Source organism: Copadichromis virginalis, linkage group LG12 (assembly GCF_057382275.1).
Source record: "Copadichromis virginalis isolate Kocher_CV1m ecotype Utaka linkage group LG12, C_Virginalis_male_GT1.1, whole genome shotgun sequence".
Lineage (NCBI taxonomy): Eukaryota > Metazoa > Chordata > Actinopteri > Cichliformes > Cichlidae > Copadichromis > Copadichromis virginalis.
The window spans coordinates 3,892,651-3,913,604 of NC_140629.1; the positions used below are offsets into that span (position 1 = coordinate 3,892,651).

The 20,954-nt window shown below is 40.3% G+C and overlaps 1 protein-coding gene across 1 annotated transcript; it reads left to right on the forward strand.

The window, feature by feature from the left end:
* Positions 1-1,136: 1,136 nt before the first annotated feature.
* On the forward strand, positions 1,137-20,205 carry nelfb (negative elongation factor complex member B). The gene is made up of 13 exons (XM_085474396.1): positions 1,137-1,424; positions 4,647-4,807; positions 4,915-5,014; positions 5,596-5,826; positions 9,397-9,582; positions 9,691-9,803; positions 9,890-9,992; positions 10,800-10,895; positions 13,490-13,632; positions 15,047-15,153; positions 16,681-16,822; positions 17,550-17,658; positions 19,783-20,205. The coding sequence occupies exons 1-13, from the start codon at positions 1,323-1,325 to the stop codon at positions 19,939-19,941; spliced, it is 1,752 nt and encodes a 583-aa protein (XP_085330522.1). The 5' UTR covers positions 1,137-1,322; the 3' UTR covers positions 19,942-20,205.
* Positions 20,206-20,954: the final 749 nt, after the last annotated feature.

Here is a 20,954-nt window from a genome sequence, read left to right on the forward strand (position 1 = left end):
CAGACAAAGCACGAACAAACTCAAAAACACATTCCTAGAGTTAACTGAACTTCCAAAACAGCTACCTAGATCACTTAAATTACACAATTGAAAGCATGAAAGCATGTGTGTATTGTTTGTGTATTTATACACAGGCATTCATATATATTCAAATAATTAAAAAAAAAAGTTCATTTACCTGTTACTACCACACACCAAATCTGGTCGTTGGTACTTGCTGGCTTGTGTAGCCACTAGGTAACAAAAGCTCAACACTGCGCCCAGCATCCTGGAGCACTTCTGTTGTGTTTTGTACCTGCATCGGAGTTTGTACGTGTTTTGAAGTTTGTACATGCTTTGTCTGTAGGGACCACCGTAAATATACTTTTATTTATTCACGCCACATAAAATGTAATAAATAAATCATATAATACAAAAAACGGCTATTTACATTTCAACTTTTAACTATTTAAATTTTCAGCTTTTTCCTTTTAAACAATTTTAAATTGAAACAACACAAAACACTGCAAACCACAACACAATTAAATATAAATTCAAATATGAAAACAAAAAGATGCACATTCTCTCTCATATGGGCCTGCATGAATAAACTTTCTGAATCCAATAAGGAGCCGGCTCGCGTCGTTCACTTCAAAGAGCCGGCTCTAAGATCTGTTTAGTTTGCGACCGACACATCACTATTTTGAAGACTGATGTGTTATGTTTAAATTTTAAAAAAGTTGTTAGTTGTTTTGATGGAGTAAAACTTTTCAAATATGCTCAAACTTTTTTGTATGAGTCTGCAAATATGCTTTTTGATCTCTTTAGTTAAGCATTTAAAAATGACTTTATATGAGACTTTAAATAAAACTTTAAACGTATTTTCCCGAGGTAATTATACTTCTACCACGATCTTTGCCACAATAGAATCCTCCCATGTTTGTGAGTACGGCCAATTTACGGTGGAGCAAAGGGAGTTTGAAATAGAGCAGACAGCTTCAGCTGAGTTCACCGCGAACAAAAACACAGCATGAAAGGCACAGACAGTAAATGCAGCGGACACTTTTAACACTCGGTTTTACATCAGCTCTCTGTACGTTCGCGCTTCTCCGCAGCTTGCAATCGAACCCTTGATGCTCGCCCTTTTACCGCAGAGCACGCTGGAACGTTTCATCGCGGATGTTTCTGGCGGAGTGTTTACAAAGTTGCAACACAGGAAGCTCTCACTGAAAAGGCGAATGTGTTGTTTTCTGCAGAAGGAATTTACTTTTGTTGACTAAACTCCCGCCAGAAGACATCGATTTGACTCAGATAATTTAATTGATGCTTAAACTGAAAGCACGATGTTCGCGGGGCTGCCTGAGCTTGGTATATCCAACGGAGAGGATCTTAAAGAAACTCTCACTAACTGCACAGAGCCGCTGAAAGCCATCGATCAGTTTCAGGTAACACCCAACAGCTTAATGCTTCGAGTGATAGAGTGTACATTTCGACTAACGGTAAATAAGCGTTCCCGGATTGATAAACAAACGATAACGTATGTTCTTAACCATCCAAAGCTAGTCACGGTTCTTCGTTGTTTCCTACCAAGCTATTTTCATCACTGTTGTAGCGATAAACAACAACAAAACAACACAGATTGCAAAAAGAGAAAGTGGGAGAAATGGTCAATGAAAATTGCTCTCTACTTCAAGTTCATATTTTTGAGCTAATATCCTGCATTAAAAAAAAAATCAAAATGCAGGATTTTCATCGCCTTCTCGCCCTTTATTCGGATCTCTCCCGCCAGATCTGTAAAAGCAGGAGAGAGGATTGGAGATGGCAGACAATCTCACAATGCACAGAACGTATGCCGTTCTGGTGTGTTTGGAGTGTTTTTACCTCCATGAGGTGAGAGTAGGTGATATAAGTCGACGACAACTTAGAGCTTTAGAGAGTTTGAACAGCTATTTATTGTCTTAAATAGGTAATACAGTTTGAGCACAAACCATAGACTGTATATGAAAAATGGGCATACTTTTGTCATGTGAAAAGTGAAACCAGTAATCGTGCTATTTGGCCTTTCGGTTTTATATCGGTGCTCAGGAGATAACCCAGACTGGGCCCCATGGAGATGCAGCAAAAAACAGATTCCTGCCCCTGTCGTGATTTGTGCATTTTTAATTTTTATTTATTTATTTATTTATTTATTTATTTGCGTAGAAGAGGTTGAGAAGATTTAGTCCCATTTTTTAAAAAAAAGATATTTAAAAAGATTTGTACTCAAGTCAATCTTCCCTAAGTATTAGGGATGTCACAGACACTCTTTATGGCAACAGTAGGAAGGAAAAACTTGTTTTTAACAGGACGGAACATTGTATAGTGGGATTAAGAGTAATGGCTCTACCATATCTAAACCTGCATTCTTTTACATAGACACCTTGGGGCAATACCTTTGGTTGTAGACATTTATGGGAAAGCAACCATTAAACTTCTTTGATTTGTGTCCTCAATAGACACTTTACTGGGTAATTCATGGGCTCAGTATCTAGTTTCAGTTTTATTTAATACAGCCTGATATTCATGTCCCATAACCGACTAAGATATGAGCATGCAGTGTCTCTCCATGGCACTGAACAGCGTGGTTCAGAACGTCGGATTGATAACTAGCAGGTGATGTGGCTAACTCCATCTTTTGCACATTTCTGCCCCTGCTGATTTGTAAATTCCAGCTATGTCGCTTGTCCTTAAAATTGCACAGATGTAATAGTCTTGTGCAGTCAAAAAGATGAGCACTATCCACGCAGTGTCCACGAGAGTATATAATCACTGTCTTATAAGGCCCGTTGCATGTGTAGTTTGTTTCATAGAAGAGTCTGTGTAGGTTCTCAGTCACCCAGGTCATGGTAATCTAGGAGCTTGGAAATAAAAGTTTCTTGAAGATCACCTTTCATCCAAGAAGCTTCTTCAGTTCAGGGAACTATTTCAGAAAACTGAAGAAGCTTCTTGGATGAGAGAAACATGAACAAAACATCTTCAAGAAACTTAAAGAAGTCCAGTGACTGTGAAACTCACTGAACCAGTGATTGCCTGCAGTTTAAAGCTGCAGATCTCACTGATGTCCAGGTCATGAAGAGACTGGCTGTAGTAAAATAAGAAATACATTTTAATAAATGATTGTAAAAGTAGAAAAGTTAAAGTTTATCATCTTGTCCACATCTGCGGTGAATCTTTGAAATAAGATGCGCCAACATTTTTCCCTCCTGGGTCTCTTTTTTTTTTTGTCCTCAGTTTTTTTTAGGAGTAAACACATTTGTCCCTCAAGTTTTTCCACTTCTTTGTACATCCCCTCATGTTCCTTCCAATAGCTTCACTAGTCTTTGCTGACATCTGTAAGTCCTTGTAATGATGCTTTGTTTATTATTTCCTATATTGAGATGATCATAGTTATTCTTTCACTGATAAATTAAAACACTGCAGCCAAAAAGTAGCTAGAAATTTGAAGGGAGAATGAACAGTGCTGAATCAACCGATCACAGTAACTGAAGTAAGTGTGATTTTTAGGGCGGAGCATGTCAAGTTACAACATAGGTAATACCGTAGGTTTTCAGAGGTGTTACAATGTAAATTAAAATCTAACATGATTAAAATAGAAATATCCTGTGTTTGTGTTTTTGTCAGTTTGATCAGATTTGCCAACTCATAAGAGAGACTACGTTTGCATTAAACGTAGTCTCTCTTATCAGAGCTTTAACAATCTTGAACATTTTCAGCTTGGGAACATGCTGAGGCAGTTTTATTATTTTCCCAGATACCAACCATTATGACAGAGCTACGGAAAATCAGCGATTTAATCAAATTCAGATTCACTTGCAACAAATTCAGTAACTGTTTATTTGAGCTTTTCAAACACCAATCCTCAGCATTCACTGGTAATACTGAGTGTTTGTGGCTTTGTCGGGTGTTTGTTTGTTTGTTTTTTTGCATTTTTTTCATGCTAAGCTCAAAATATTTAGGTTTTTGACTGGTCATCAGGGAAAAAAGGATATTTCCAAAGGCGATGTGAAAAACAAAACGGCCATCACCAAACTTACTTTGGTCAGTGATAACAATTAAATTTTGTTTAACAAAAACATGACATATTGATTGAAATTTTTTTATAAGGGATTTCCCTAAACGTTATAATTCAGATGACTAACAAATGTATGGGGGAATATGAGAATAATTCTTTTTCTGGACAACCTACAATAAGTTGCCGTTTTTTACAGACATATGTTCCTATTATGCATATAGGCTATGCCCATGTCGTGTAGCCATTATAGCACAGTTAAAGTTGATTTGTTATTCAGCTCTCAGTTCGGTTTCAAATCAAAATATTCAAAATGAAAACATGGTGTATTTCTTCTCCTGACGTGCTTAATTCTTTTTTCTGTTTACATTTTTAGGCAAAGAGTCAATAAACCTACTAAGTTTATTCATTTATGCAATTTACATTTCATATTTAACTTACATTTAATACTTTGTGGACCATTTAAAGCCCGTATTATATGAACCATATCATGGAGTATAAAATGTGGTTGGCCATGTTTTACAGGTGTGTGCCCTTATGGGTAAGCTGACTTTGAATAGAGTAGCTGCACGGCTAGAACTAATTCCTGATGAGTCCTTGACATGTTACATTATTGCAGATGGAAAATGGAATCTTGCTGCCAACGCTCCAGTCTGCTCTTCCTTTTCTCGATCTCCATGGCACGCCTCGGCTTGAGTTCCACCAGTCTGTCTTTGATGAGCTTAGAGAAAAGCTGATGGAGCGAGTTGCCGTCATAGCCGAGGGGAAGGAGGAGGACAGGTCTGTGATTGGTTGTGTTTTGGTTTTTTTAATTTATTTGTATGCTTGCTGAGGGAACCAGTGTTTTTATGACTTTTTTTTTTTTTGCTCTTTTCTTCTATCTATAGATACAGGAAGCTTGAAGAGCTGCTCGAGAAGAGCTTCCCACTTGTTAAAATGCCATCTATTCAGCCGGTGGTGATGCAGGTCCTGAAGCATCTACCTAAGGCAAGTATTTCAACCATTATCCGTTATAGGAATTGATCCTTAATTGAAAGGATTAATAATTTCATCCGTAATTAATCCTGCATTGAAAATACAAAGCAAATGTGGCTAAGGGATTTATTTTAGTTTAAACTATCACCTGGGAGTTGGATTGGGCTCGGATCACTTTCACACCATAAACAAAGCACTCTGGAGTTCATTTGGAACCATACTCAGACCACATCCTCCAAAGAGCCTCGGTGGGAGGGAGGTGGGGGGAGTTTGATTTAAAGAGATTAAATACCGCAGGTGTGAGAATAACCTAAGACATGCTGCATTTGTTTCTTGGCCAACTCTCTTTAATTCCCACAGAACAATCACTGTGAGTGTCTACTATTGCCAGACACTGGTACAGCATAGAAATAATCAGCCATCGTGCAAACTGGAGAAGTTAACTAACTTCAGTCTCCAGCATTAGCTGATGCTCGTAGTAAGGGAGGGGAATGTTGTAAGCAGTACATGAGAAAATATAGTTTTGACAAGAAGCCAAGGATCCGTTTTAGGCGGACCTCTTTTTAACCTTTATTGCTTGCTTCTTCCTGCAGGTGCCAGAGAAGAAACTAAAGATGGTGATGGCTGACAAAGAGCTCTACAAGGTGTGTGCAGTAGAGGTAAAAAGGCAGATCTGGCAGGACAACCAGGCTCTGTTTGGGGATGAAGTCTCACCTCTCCTAAAACAGTACATTGTGGAGAAGGAAGCAGCTCTGTTCAGCAGCGACCTCTCCATCCTGCACAATTTCTTCAGCCCTTCTCCAAAAACACGACGCCAAGGCGAGGTGAGTTGCAGAGCACAATAACACTGACTTCAGATTTATTTCAGACTAAACAATGTAACACAATTTTAATTTCCTTAAGCTCCTTTAGCAGCCATTACAATCTGGACATTTCTTGGACAGATTCCACCCATTCTCCATTTATAATAAGAGGGTAGTGGACCTGTCTGTGCCTCCTGAAGTTATGAGTTCTTTTGTTTTAAGGACATTCAACTTCAGGGTATTTTCGGAGCACTAGCGGAGCAAGTTTTCTATCTCCGCCCTCTGCGCTGTCTGATCTCCATCGGCATACTTGACGATGATGTTGGTTGGGTGGGTTGGTGTGCAGTCATAGGTGTACAGGGCGTACAGTAGGGGCTGAGAATGCAGTCCTGAGAAAACATAGTGGTGGTCCCAGCCAATGGTGGGCTTCTTTTGCACCATTCACAGACAGTAAAAGCCACTGTAGTGTTGTTTAGGTCGACAGGCTTCTATAGCTCTCGTCTCAGGCCATGTGCATTGTCTGTTTGGCCGTCCTTAGATCTGATTAGTGTCCCAGTCCCCACAGCTGTGAATCAGATTCATTTATTTAAAAGAAAAGAAGTTTGGTGCAACTTCTTTACTTGCACGGGTGTCATCCAATAAGCAAGCTCCAGTCAACCTTCTGTTACTTTCGCTTTGCATATGGCTCATGTTGACATATTGTGTGCAAGCTGTCATGGACCAAATTAGTTGAGAGACATACAGAGGACTTGCCTGTCCTGTTGTCCTGTTATGTTGTATGTGCTTTTCATAATGTGTCTTGCACAACATGCAGCTAGCTGGCACCTTGCCACGGTGTTATCAATCTGTAGAAGTCAAATGCTAGTTATGTTTGCATTGTACCATTGTAACATGAGTTACAGATGACTAAAGTCAATATGTTAGAATAAGTCAGGATTATGGATCGTGCTGTACCTGGTTGTAACTATTGGGTGCTAGCATCGTCACTCTGAAATTATTTTGTTAACAATTCTTAGCAGTTCTGACAGTGGAATTAGAAGAAAGGCATAGGCACTGAAAAGCAATGAAAGAGAAAATAACGTCACCAAAGATGCATAGGAAACTCTTAAATGTTCAATAGTGATGTGTCGGTCACGAACGAAATGGCTCTTGGAGCCGGATCTCTGAAGTGAACGACGTGAGCCGGCTCCTTATTGGGAGCTGTGGTTTTTTTTTCTTTCTCTCACCCTCTCTCTCTCTCACTTTTTCCCCGCTTCACTCCGCACATCAGCCTTGTGCTTTGCACTGGGCAGAGGGGGGAGGGGCGGTAGTTACACTCACAGTAGCACAGGAACAGAGCGGGAGGGAGAGAGAGAGAAAGAGAGCCAGGGACAACAAGGTCACATTAGAAAGGTATAGTAATCATCCACAACTATTTTCAGTTGCAGATGATAAAGGATTCAGAAAGTTTATTCATGCATTTAAATAGTTAAAAGTTGAAATGTAACTAGTTGGTTTTTGTATTATATGATTTATTTATTACATTTCATGTGGTGTGAATAAATACAAGTATATTTACGGTGGCCCCTACAGACAAAGCACGTACAAACTCCAGAACACATACAAATTCTGAAGCACGTGAAACCTCCAAAATGCGCACAAACTCCAAAACACAACAGAAGTGCTCCAGGATGCTAGGGGGCAGTGTTGAGCTTTTGTTACCTCGTGGCTACACAAGCCAGCAAGTACCAACGACTGCATTTGGTGTGTGGTAGTAACAGGTAAATTAACTCTTCTTCTTTTTTTAATTATTTGAATATATATGAGTGTTTGTGTATAAATACACAAACAATACACATATGCTTTCAATTGTGTAATTTAAGTGATCTAGGTAGCTCTGCTAGCGTTAATTGAACTTCCAAAACAATGTGCTCTGGAGTTTGTACGTGTTTTTTTCTCTAGGGGCCACCGTATATATTTATATATAAACATATATAATAGGGGTGCAACGATATTCGTATCGATATTGAACCGTTCGATACAGTGCTTTCGGTTCGGTACGCATATGTATCGAACAATACAAAATTTGTAATTTATTTTATCAACTTTCCTTCTGACGATGCTGTCTGTGTTGAGCGCTCAGTGGATCTGCGTTCGACTACTCCGCCTAGGGTCGACAGTGCAGCCTAGGCGGAGTAGTCGAACGCAGATCCACTGAGCGCTCAACACAGACAGCATCATCAGAAGGAAGAGCGCAGGGCAAGCTAGCGAGACAGAAGTTAAGCTCTCCTTGCAAGATGGACCTCCCCCATTCTCATTCAGATCTGGCGTTTGGAATTATTTTGGTTTTCATGTGACGTATGACCCTGAAGGTAAGCGAGTCATGGACTAAAGTAAAACAGTATGTTGGATGTGCCATGCAATGCTCAATTACATGGGTGGGAACTAGTGTGTTAGCGCAGTTAGCTCGTTAACGTGTTGGCCGTCTAGCCCCATGCACGGGGCGATCGGCGGTAGCTCGTTAACGGAGATTTACCGTGTTGTGGCGTTAAGGTCATTTCAACGAGATTAACCTGAAAGCACTAGTGGGAACACAACGAATATGACTGCACATTTACACCGACATCATCCTAGTGCAAAGACAAAAACAACAAGCATGCTACTAACTTTAGCCGAGTCATTTAGACAGCTGTTTAATATGCTGCTGAGAATATAGCCCAGAAGAAGCGGATAGTATAGCTTTTATTTTGGGAAGAGACATTTCTCTGTAATAAACTCTCTTTTCCAAAGATGAGTGATTCCTCAATCAGATACAGGGCTTGCAATATCGCTAACCCAACGTCCCGGGGCTAGCGATTTTTTCAGTCGGGCTACCAAAATCTATCTCTTCCCTGCCCGTCGGGCTATTGTAGGAAAAATATATGTCAATGCTTTTGCATTCTTTCAGAAATGTAGCTGGGTAATTATGTCATTGGCATCGGTGAGCCACTGTCAATATGTGACATATTGAAATCGTGTTTGAATTTGCGCTTGTTTTTTTGCTTTCACTTTGCAATCTCGCGAACTGTGTATAGAGAGCGACAGCACTGATGCGCATTCGCTGTCAAAATAAAAAACGCGCACAAGGGTTAGGGTTAAATTTAAAAACTGTACTTTTGAGTTAAAATATATATTTATAATTTTAATAAATGACAAATTAAAAAGGCATGAACATTTTTTTTGTATCGAAAAAATATCGAACCGTGACACCAAAGTATCGAACCGAACCGAACCGTGAATTTTGTGTATCGTTGCACCCCTATTATATAAATAAAACCAAATTTTTTTACATTAGTAATTCCTTTTGTGCATAATTTTATATTGTTGTTGATAATAAATTAAAGCAACAAAACAACCCGAAGAGCCGGTCCTCTAAAAAGAGCCGGAAATCCCATCATTAATGTTCGAAACAGCAGGTCTAAATAGTTGATGAAAGTGCTGTATTTAGGGGAGAGTAAAAATAACTTGGCATTCTTAGTCAAAGGTCTGGGGTTCTCAGGAGCATGTAAATTATATACAGCTCCTGTTTTGGAATTCCCTTTGCTGACTATTCCTGTTGTCTATGTACTGTAGGTGGTTCTAAAGCTGACTCAGATGATCGGGAAGAATGTGAAACTGTATGACATGGTGCTGCAGTTTTTACGAACTCTCTTTCTGCGAACCCGGAATGTCCACTACTGCACCCTGAGAGCAGAACTGCTCATGTCTCTTCATGACCTGGACATCAGTGAGATCTGCTCGGTGGATCCCTGCCATAAGGTGAGGGCACAGATACTGGTGGTAAATAAAGTCCCTAATCACATCTCCAGTGTATTTTACTTTGTGTGTTGAATGGGTTCTTCTCGTTTGTTTTGTGCACTTTGACAGTTCACTTGGTGTTTAGATGCCTGTATCCGTGAGAAGTTTGTGGATGGTAAGCGAGCCAGAGAGTTACAGGGTTTCCTGGATGGAGTGAAGAAAGGACAAGAGCAAGTCCTTGGGTAACAGACGAGGAGCTGGTTTATGAAAATAGTTGCTGATCATTGGTAGATGCACAAAATAATGTTTTGATCATTGTGCATTGCAGGGACCTGTCTATGATCCTGTGTGACCCGTTTGCCTGCAACACCCTAGTCTTGAGTATCATGAGGAACCTGCAAGAGCTGCTGAGTCAGGATGCTTTACCACGAGTGAGTATACTGTGCATGAGAAACAGAAGAAGTGATACACAATTGTGCTGACAATTTGTGGTATTATACTGACTGACAACTTTGGGGTGATACAGCAAAAACACGCAATGTGGCAAAGAAAAGGAAGGGAGGCACATTTAGAAGTTTAGACGATGAAACAGTGCCACTCTAAGTGCAAGTTTTAGTTGTGCAACACAGAAAGTTGAAATAAACCCAAAACACAATAATTCCCTGCAGTTATTCTGCAGTGTCATATTATGTTTAAGGTTGTGAGGTTATTTCAGTAAAAGAAGAAAATACAACAGTGTAAAAATGGTTGATTTTAAGCAAGCAGTCAGAGCGGTGCATTTAATTCATGCAGCCACTGACAGAAACAGACAACCATTCACACTCACATTTGGATTCACCAGTTATCCTTGGGGGCAGGAAGCTGGAATACCAGGAGAGAACATGCAAACTCATAAAGGCCAAAGCAGGATTTGAACACTGGACCTTCTTACTGTGAGGCAACTGTGCTAACCACGACAACACCATTACTGCCCCAGTACATGTTATGTTTTTAAAATCAGTTTCAGTTAGTGAGCTAATGTTATGTTGAATGTGGGCTTGTTTTAAACTAGTCGAAATAAGAAACAAAATTCATGCACTAATTTAGGTTAAACATAATATTTCAATGCTGTTCAGCAGTGCATCTCTAATTTTAAATGTTGTCTAATGCTAATTACTAGTTGTCTGTACCCACATACATATACTGTGATGGGGCAGCATTTTTGATAACAGTCTCATGTCGTATGTTTTTGCTCACAGGATAGTCCTGACCTGATGCTGCTGCTGAGGATGCTCTCACTGGGTCAAGGAGCCTGGGACATGATTGACAGTCAGGTCTTCAAAGAGCCTCGTTTGGTGCGTAAATGCCGACAACACAGGTTTATCTGAATCTGTGCATCAAGTTTTTGCTTTCACTGATTAGAAAACAGGGGACCTGCTGTGTACGTAAATATTGTTACTCACAGTATTGTAGTGTCTCTGGAAAAATCTGTATTTTTATTTAAACCAGCTATAAATCAAACTGAAGCAAATTCCTTTAGTTTGATTTCTATTTGATTTGAATTTCTTTCGGTTAATAAAAAAAAAAAAAAGTAAAATGTATTCATACCATATAGGCCTTTGAAAGGCAAGAAACCAGTCACAGTGGGCTTTACAGAGGTTTCAATAACCAGCTTGTCTAAGGACAAAATGAACATGTATGAACTTGTAAAACAACACAGAACATGAAATATGAGCCAAACGCCAAACAGATGAGTTTTAAACAGTTTTTTAACACAGAGGCTGTGGTACGAAGAGAGGGCGGTAAGCTATTCAGTAGTTTGGGATGCACAGTCCCCCATAGATTTCAGACAGGTGTGCGGGACAACAAGAAGAATTTTATTTGTAGACATGAGAATAGGAGTGGAGTGGATCAAGGATGTAGGAGGGAGCCTCGCCTTGTAAGGGTATAGAAGTAAGAACCAAGATGTGAAACAGAAATCTCAATGTTACAGGAAGCCAGTGCAGAACCTTTGAGAACATTTTTGGACAGATTGGAGGGAATTAATAGATGCTTAAGACAGGCCAAACGGACTGATCTAAAATAAAGTCATGGTTCTGCGCATTGGCTTTTACAGTGGATGAGAAGCACTTATTTGGCCAGCAGTACTCAGAAATGATCATTAGAATTATAAAATAATTTGCTGTCTAACCTTTGATTGCATTATGAAAATGTATTAAATTGAGTAATTTATCCAATTCATGGTATTTAATGTCAACTGTCGACAGATAATAAGAAATGGTTTTTAAAATACTGATAATCTTACAATAATAGTCGTATGTAATATATATTTCAATACTTGTTTTCTCAACAAGTACTGAAAGCTATGACAACAAATTCTCTTTTAGTCTACAATAAACTAGCTGCCTCAATCCCATAGAAGTGTAGGGGCGAAGACAGTTTAGACGCATGTCTCCATCGCAGTGCTGATGTGGTCACTACACCTGTAACTCATATTTTCAATTCCAAAATTTTAGAAGGTCATGGCCCTAGTGACTCAATAATTACTTCCCTCATGCCGTCCTTGCATTGTGTTATAGGCAGAGCTACACAGCTCATGAACTTGAATATCTCAATAAACCTTGATTTCTTGACACAGAACTAAATACACTTACCACAAAAAGTAAGATCATTCGTGTTTAGTCAGTTATTTCTTTCTTGTAAGAATGCTTCTTCGCCCTAAATCTTATGCTGTTGGAAAGCCTATTTATGTCCCATTACATTGTGCCACATTTGTAAGGCCAATCCATTAATAGGTTGAGCAGCAAAGTTGACTGTGGGTTGCACCTAAAATGTGGCAAATCTTCTCTACCAGTGCCATACAGCTAATTCTTCTATTGACTCTTGTCTTGAGCTTCTGGTACCCCAGGTGCTGATAGTCAGATGCCTGGTTTGTACCTGTGAGCATGGACCCTGCATGCCAATCTGGTTATGCCCTGTGCCATATGGCAACTTCAAGCTGGTGTTCCCCAAAACCAATTTGCAGCATTATTTGAAGTGAACCCTAGTACCATCTCCAAATTGAAGGCCCAGCTCCAGTGTAACGTGAGATGTCAGAAATAGGCTGCAAAGTGGGTGTCCGAGGAGACAACGCAACGACTGTATCCTTACCCTCTCAGCACTTAGGAACCATAGACAGTCTTCTACAGATATGCTGAGATTATCCCTCTACCCAGACTATCCAGAACAGACTGCACACATCCAATCGCCATTCACTGCCTTTCACTGTCAGGTCCATTTGTACTGGTGATGGTAATATATGCTGGGAACTTGTGGAGGAACATTATGTTCAGCAGTGAGTCCAGATTCTGCCTATGGCACTTGTGATGGCACGGGGCAGCATCTCTGTCACTGGAAATTTAGCTTGTCATCACTGGAGGCAATCTCAAAGACTACATCCACTATTTGGGAGTGGAGAGAATGAAGTGGCCTGCATGCAGGTTCAACCCCATTGAATATTTCTGGGATCAGCTTGGGTCTGCTGTTCTTGTCAGAGTGACCAATGCAGCCACTTTGGCTGACTTAGGTGTCTCAATTCATCAGAGATGGGAGCCCTACCCCGTAATAAAAACATTTTAGAAGCACCAAGAGCACTCTAATGCAACCTGAGTTTATATTTGGCATTTTCTGCACCCTGTTTGTACTGTAACAGCAACAGGGAAAGCTGCTTCTCCACCTCCTCTTTACCTCTGCACGTGCCTCGTTCCTTCCTCGTTTTGCTTTTAAAAAGTGATGATGCGCATTGTTGAAGTCTTTTATATTGTCCGGTTACAGTAATCCAAATCAGCAAATGATAAATCTCCATTGTAATAATTTCAAACATTACTTTGAAAGATATCACTGCAAGTATCAGGAAAGCAGTCCAGCAGAAGTCACCGTGACATTATTGGTATTTTTATGTCACCCTCAGGATTTGGAAGTGGTTACTCGCTTTTTGCCTGCAATGATGTCAGTGGTTGTGGATGATCACACCTTTACTGTGGAACAGAAGCTCCCAAGTGAAGAAAAGAGCTCGCTGTCATACCCCACCACCCTGCCTGAATCCTTCAACAGGTAAAAACACAGCAGCAAAAGAGGAGAGGCAGATGTTATATTGCATCAAACGCAGGTTGTCATCAGTACTTTCATCTCATAGCTTCCTTTCTCGGGAGGTAAGAAGCACTGTTACCACGGTAACCCTCACATCTGACTCTAATGTAGGTCACTTCTAAATTTAACTATAAAATGTCAATTCTTCACATGTTTGTACAAAACAAATCACCAAACACAAGTGAGAAATCATAAACCACAAGTCTTTAGTACTGCTCCTTTATTTTTCTTCTCAGAGACAGTAGTTTTAAATGATAAACTATAGAGATGTTGATGTAACATGATGTATGTAACCACGTATGAGGTGTAAGAGATCAGTTGCATTGACTTCATTACTTGAAACCTTGGGCATGTTTGTCTTTATGACAATGACTTCTATGCTTCTAGCAACTTCTCCTTGGGTCAGTTTATTATCCCAGCAGGCCAGGCATCAGTAGCATCCGATGATTGGCAGGGCATACGTGTTGGTTCCACAGATCTCGTGCTTCCTCTGCAGCTGTTTGGTAGTTGCATCTTTCCCAGTGGCCTCTTTGTGGTTAAAATTTGCCTGTCAGATTTCAAGGTATTTATAACGATCCTCAGTGTCTGCAGCGTTGCCTTCTATCAGAGCAGTCCCTACAGCTCCGTCTATCTAAGTGTTGTGGATCAGTGAATTGATGTCTTACTTATTTCTGGCATAACGTTGGAGTCAACCATCTGTAGAGGAGGTGGCCTGTCTGTAGCCTGTCATATTTAAGGACCTGAGTGAGGAGCTATGCAGCACAGCAGTGGGGACAGAGCATCTCTTTGGCAAATCCTGCACTTGATGGAGGCTTTGGCTTGAAGTTGGCCTTTAGTCTCATTTTCCATATGCCCGCTGAATTACTGTTGAAGGCTCTTGGGGTTTTGTTAATCTTTGCAGTTGTAGGCATTCCTGGGTTGAATCATAGGCTTTCCTACACAAGTACACGGGTTGGTCATTCTGGTCTGCTCTGTCTACCAGTAGCTGGCCTGTTCACTTTGCCCTAATGATGCAAGGGCATCCAGACTATCGATGACACACATAGAATAATATACTACCAACACTTTATTCACTTTCAGTCACTTTGATTTTTAAACTGTATATTCTGTGTATTTATTATCTCACTCTTATTGTCCTTATCTTCAACGTTATGCTGCTCTGTTGTATGTTAATTGCCCCTTGGGGATAAATAACGTCTTTCTGATTCTGATTCTGTCCTGGGTGGAATTTGAAATGGGATGTAGTGAATTAGTGGGTGGATCCGTTTGTGGAGGCAATTCATTAAGTCGGTTCACTAAGCTGAACAAATGGTGACAGTGGTTGTCTCCAGGACCACACACACAGGTGTAGCAGGTTATTGTTTCCCTACCCCCTCAGATACCTGCAGGAGAACAGAGTGGCCTGTGAAATGGGTCTCTACTATGTCCTCCACATCGCCAAACTGAGGAACAAGAATGCCTTACAACGGTTGCTGCCTGCACTTGGTGAGTGTCTGAATTATAACTATAACAACAATTTCATCCTGTAACTTGAGTCAAAATGCAGTATCACTGCCTTTTTTTCACGTGACTGAGTCTTATACCTGATCTCTCAGTTACGTTGCTTGTTTTTTGGTTTTGTTAATAAATCACAATATTAACAAAGATGTGCACGATTAGTCGACTACTCTACAATATTTTCAGCAGTCTGCAACAGACGCACCAGTCATGTAATATGATCGTTAATATTTTGATTGCTGTCCAGTGCCAGTACATAGTTGTTATGTAGCCCTCTGCCCCCAGATGGAGCTGCACCCCTCCTAACGTGGTTTGCTCCAGAAAATGAAAACAGAGTTGTATCTAGGCTTTGTCAGAATAAACTGGCTGTCAACACTCAACATGAGCAATACACATATTTAGCACAGGCATGGGGACGTTCATTTTCATGTAAAGAAAGCTTTTGCTAACGTTAGCCACACCAGTATGACATTGTTTACCTGAATATGCTACAGTCCGTAGCTCATCACAGCAGAAGATTTCACTCAGTGTTGTTGAATGCAGAGGCTTTCAAAAGTTCATTAAATATAATGAGCCTGAATACACGGTGCCTGGCAGACTGTAGCACAACCAAAACTGACAGAGGAAATGAAGCTAAGTATGCAACAGCAGGCTGTTCAAATTCCACGACAAATGAGTCGTGTGTCAAAAATCTGTCCTTTTATTACTGAAGGAAATTAGCAATGCTTTTAATTTGTGGATTAGAGGAAAACTTGGCAGCATATCTGCGAGGTGCTGTTAGCAAGTTGGGACTGGAAGATGAGGTCGTTACGTATCCAGACAACAGAAGCAATAAGGTAGTGGCAAACAACATCATGTTGGAGTAGGAAGCAGTTTCTTGTTTTGATGATGAAACTTGATGAAAACTGCCGGTTCTGATCTAAACAGGACAGTCACAAAGCTGATGGACGCACATGCTGTGTGTCCCTACCTTAGAGCTGTCAGATGACAATTAAGGGCGTGGTCCCTGTGCTCCCTCAAAAGTGCCACCACTGGTCTGTGTGGGGAAGCACGCGTATCTGTGTTGAACTTTTACCATGAGTTTGTTGAACAATACCCTCCTAACATAATTAAAACACACGAGGAAGAAATGAATCATTTTCAATTATAAAATAGTTCCCAACCCCAAAGTCAGCCATGTATTAGTCGTTTCCCATGACTACATCAACTTGCAAGTCGCTGTCTATGTTCCCACTACATCTGCTGTTGTCAAAGAGTTTTTCTGCTGCTGGACTTATTGCCAGTGAACTGAAATCACGTGTTTCACCCCTATGTTAATTTCGCTGAACAGAAATGTTTCTTCAGTAGAGTAAGGACACTTTCGATGTTTAGGCTTTTCTAGTTTAGTCAACTAAGAAATTAGTCACCAGGAACATATATTCAGAAACTTCACATTCAGTGTGTTAATGACTGACCATCCCACTTTATAGGAACAGTTTGAGTCTTACAAGTGTTTCCTTTTTTGTCCCCCCGTAGTGGAGACCTACAATGATATGGCTTTTGGTGACATCTTCCTTCACCTGCTGACTGGACACCTCACACTTCTCTCTGATGAGTTTGGATCAGAAGAGTTTTGTTCAGTTGTCTTTGATGGATTCCTCCTTACATCTTTCTCCAGGTAGGTTGACTCAGTGTTACAGTATAAGACTACATCCCCATTCTCATCCCACACCACCAAAGTTGACTAAAAATACACAAAGCTCTTATTACCACCCAGCTTCTGACAATAGCAGAAAGCTTAGTGGTTCAGTAGTTTCAGATCCCCAACTGCTGACCGTCCCCTTTCAACGCCACCAGCCTAAATTCGCTGAGCAGTTAGGAAGGTTAATGGATGACAATATTAACAATAAAGATTTAATTTCTGTAGCATCTTATAAACACGTTTTACAGAAGTTTAAAAGTGATTTTAAAGATGTAAGCAGGTGCCGAAAGGGGCCATCCCAAAACTGCCAGTCCATGTCCTTAAGCATGAAAACATGGAAAGATCATTTATTCTGTGTGTATCAGGACATAATTTAACTGTGGAACATAATACTGCATGTAAACGTGAGTTCCTGTTAGCATAATACAGGAAGCTAACAAGGCAATCACACAAGTCACCTTCAAGTGTGGCATAAACTGTGCTGCATAGGTCTCACCCCCTACAGTCCCTTTTACGTAGGTCACAGCACAGTGAACAGCTCTCCAGTTGGTCATTCAGTGTTAGAGAATAGAGGATTGTCATTGGCTAAAGACTCATGATTGACACGTCTTTGCCCAAAGAGCAAACACCCTTCTCTCATCACATGATTTGTTGTTGTTGTTGTTTTAACCAAGATTGTCTCGACTGTCTGAATTCGTTACAGTAAAGAAAATGTCCACAGACACACCCTGAGGATGTTACTGCATCTACACCACAAAGTGTTACCATCATGTATGGAAACTTTAATGAAAACGCTGGACCCTCCAAAACAGGTAGGTTTCAGGTGGAGAGCTCCATTTAAACCCTCGTGTTGAACCACTTTTTGGCACAAGGGAGCAAAACGATCGCATGAGTGCTGCTGTTTGGAAGAATAAAGTAGTCGTGGCAAAACAATCACATGACCACTTCACGATGACAAAGCAACAAGGTGATATATACCAGTTTTTAAATTGTGCTGATAGTCCATGTAAAACCAGAGTCATGATAAACAAGATATACGCAGAATAGTTTCGTCACGTTTAATATCTAAGGACAGCGCAGCGAGACCTCTCTGCTTATGACCTTATGTCAGACCTGCAGGTATCAGGCTGTGATGTTCTCTTAAAGTGGACAGAAATTATTTTTTGGAGTGGCACAAATAATTTGTGTGGCGTCCTATTTAATGCAGAACAGCTGATTGTTCTGTAAATAGGTTGAAATGTTTATTTAAAAAAGGGTAAAAGTTTGCAAATAACTTTGTTGTTTGCAAAACTTGTGCGTAGGATTTTAAAATTTGCAATTTTATTTGCATTTAAAGTTCTGAAATATGATCATTAAACATGTTTGTGGTTGTTACAGTAAATAATCTAACTTTTTTCTACTCAGAGTTTATGTTTTTTGTCTGATTTCAGATCAGTTGTGTTAATACAGTATATCAAAATGAAAACATAACTGTAAATTCAGACACGTGAGGTTGTGTGAGGATGACACCAAACAAGGCAAATAAACAGTTTTTAAAGGTGAAATGTGGAGGAAACATCAAAAGTGGTCAAAAACAGCCTCTGGACCCCAGAGGGTTAAATATTTTTCTAAAGTAATGCAATAGTTACTTTTCCTAGTAATTAATTTGAACTCCGTCACTAACTCAGGTACTTTTTTGAATAAGTAATTAGTAACTATAATTAATTACCCTTTCAAAGTAACTTGCACAACACTGGTCATTATCACCAGAGGTTTCGGGAAGAACTATTGTGAGACATTACCCCACCCTGTCATGCGAACACTTAAAGTCACCTGACAAAAGGTGTGAGTGGGGGTTGAAGGGCCTGGGATGGACTCTCAAGAGTACATTTGCTACATTGCAGGTGGCAGGCAGCTGGTGTTGGAGCCTCTCCCTCTGTTCAATGATGGTTGATCACATCATTCATTTTTTACTCCGCCTTCAAAATATGCATCTTAACTGGCCCGAATACCTGTGTGTAAGGATGAACTTGAATATTTAGATGACAGTTATATCTAATTCAAAAATGTGACTTATCAATAATTGCTGGTAGCTGACCAGTGATTAAGCATTTAGAACATTGTAGAACTTCCTCGACCACAGTGGCGTGTACTTCCTCCCCCTCGCTGTCATTTCTCGTAATAGTCTTTCTGTTTTTGAAATTTGCACTTCGCACTGTGCCGCTGCACACAGACACACAGCTCCTCTACTCACTAAGAGCAGAATTAATTAACATTCATAACCCTAAACAACACTTGGAGGGATTTCAGAGGTAGAAAAAATTTTCATTTTCAACAGCACTGTAGTGTTGAACAGTTATTAGGTTGACAGGTTATAAATGTTAACCTGGCCGGCACACAAACTGACATTAGATGTTTAACTCTTAGCAGTTATCCACCACATTGGCATCTGTTGTCTTTAATGTAGCATCTAGCAGCCTGTGCTTGGATAGAAGATAAATAATCATTCCAGGCTGAAAGGATCATGGATGGGATATTGAGCCCTGACCGAGCAGATTACAGGCAGAGGTGAACTGGGCGAGTCGGTGCTGTCTGTGCAGAGCAGCCAGATAAACTGAGAAGAAGGTTCAGAGTCTGGAGAACTAATCTGAGTACATAAAGATTGACATCTGGAGCAGAGCAGTCTAATCAGATGTCAGGCCTGAGGAGCAGAGCTGCAGACTGAGATGCAGCAGTACGAGCAGGGGATCAGAGAGGCTGACAGATGAGATTCACGATTCTTTGCTGTCATATTCAGAATGAAATTAAGGGCATAGAGTGTGGACAGGATGATGCACTTTAACTCATTTTTAAAATGCGGACAGTGATCATTGTAGTCTTACACGCACACACACGTGTGAACGCGAGTTGAATGTCAGTATACTGTATGTGCTGACACGTGTGCTGTGTGTTCACAGTGCAGTGAGCCACTGAAGGAGCTCTACACCCAGCTGACAGAGAAGATGGAGGCGCAGAAAAAGAGCCCGCCTCCAACAGATGAAACTCCATCCCTGGACTTGGGGCTGCACCCAGTGACTGTTCCCACTACGGCCTCCACACCAACCACACCTCTCTGAAGATCTTAATCGCTGATAGACTTTACATGCAGGCTGCAGCTGATTCATGAAAGGCTGGAAATTTTACAGTTGTAGGATTTTTTTTCTTTTTCATCAAGGTTTCATTGCTGTAGACGTGTCTTCCAGCTCTGACAGTGTACTGCTGTTTTTTTTGCATTATTGTTCAGATATACAATATTTTCATGTGTATCTGGGCATGTGTGTGTTTATGAAGTGTGTCAGTAGTGCAAGAACCCTGTAAATAAAGAACTGTTTGCAAATATAGTTTGATTTACTATGAGCCAGGCAAAATGCACCACCTGGATAGTAACACAATCACTCGATGAGACACACTCGACTGCAACAGGAAATAAGAGACTGATGTGTGTAAACCCCATTGGTTAACTTACCAACAGCCAAACATAGAGTTCGACATGCTGAAGACTTGTTTGACTCTGGTAAGCTCTCACACAAGCATGAACATGTCAGTTAGATGTCCCTGCGCGTTTATTACACTTTGAGAAAACAAAGCAGAAAAACAGGGATTACAGTGAGAATTACAAGTACAGATCTGCTCCGAGGCCACTGGAAGCTGCATGAGTGAGTGGGACACACACAGTGAAACAAAAATGATCAGTGATGCCTCTGACATTATTGCACGAGTCTTGTTTTCTTCATCCGTGGGTCTTTTTTACTCAAATATGATAAATTATCCTCACCACACACACATGCATACACAGTGATGTTCTCGCTCTCAGGTATCCCTCTGCACACAGACCAGCTGAAAAAAAGGATTTTTTAAAATCCAAATGGCAGTTTTGATGAAGTATTTCTTTTCAGTTGTACACGCAACAAGAACAACATCTGAAGTTTGGGAATTGTTGCCTTGGCTTCAGTAAATCTCATTAACATAGTTAAAACGTAAATGAGATGACTTTTCACGCAAAAGATGTAAAAGTAATTTAATGTCGAAATACTCATTGCACTCTGATTGTCACGTTTTGACATATGGATATGTTGACTCAGCAAAGGTA

Bases quoted from the DNA above. Each gene is read 5' to 3' on its own strand.
- nelfb (XM_085474396.1), top strand. From the start codon at position 1,323: ATGTTCGCGGGGCTGCCTGAGCTTGGTATATCCAACGGAGAGGATCTT. The intron at 5,827-9,396 runs GTGAGTTGCAGA...TATGTACTGTAG, and splicing joins AAACACGACGCCAAGGCGAG to GTGGTTCTAAAGCTGACTCA. The intron at 13,633-15,046 runs GTAAAAACACAG...CTACCCCCTCAG, and splicing joins CTGCCTGAATCCTTCAACAG to ATACCTGCAGGAGAACAGAG.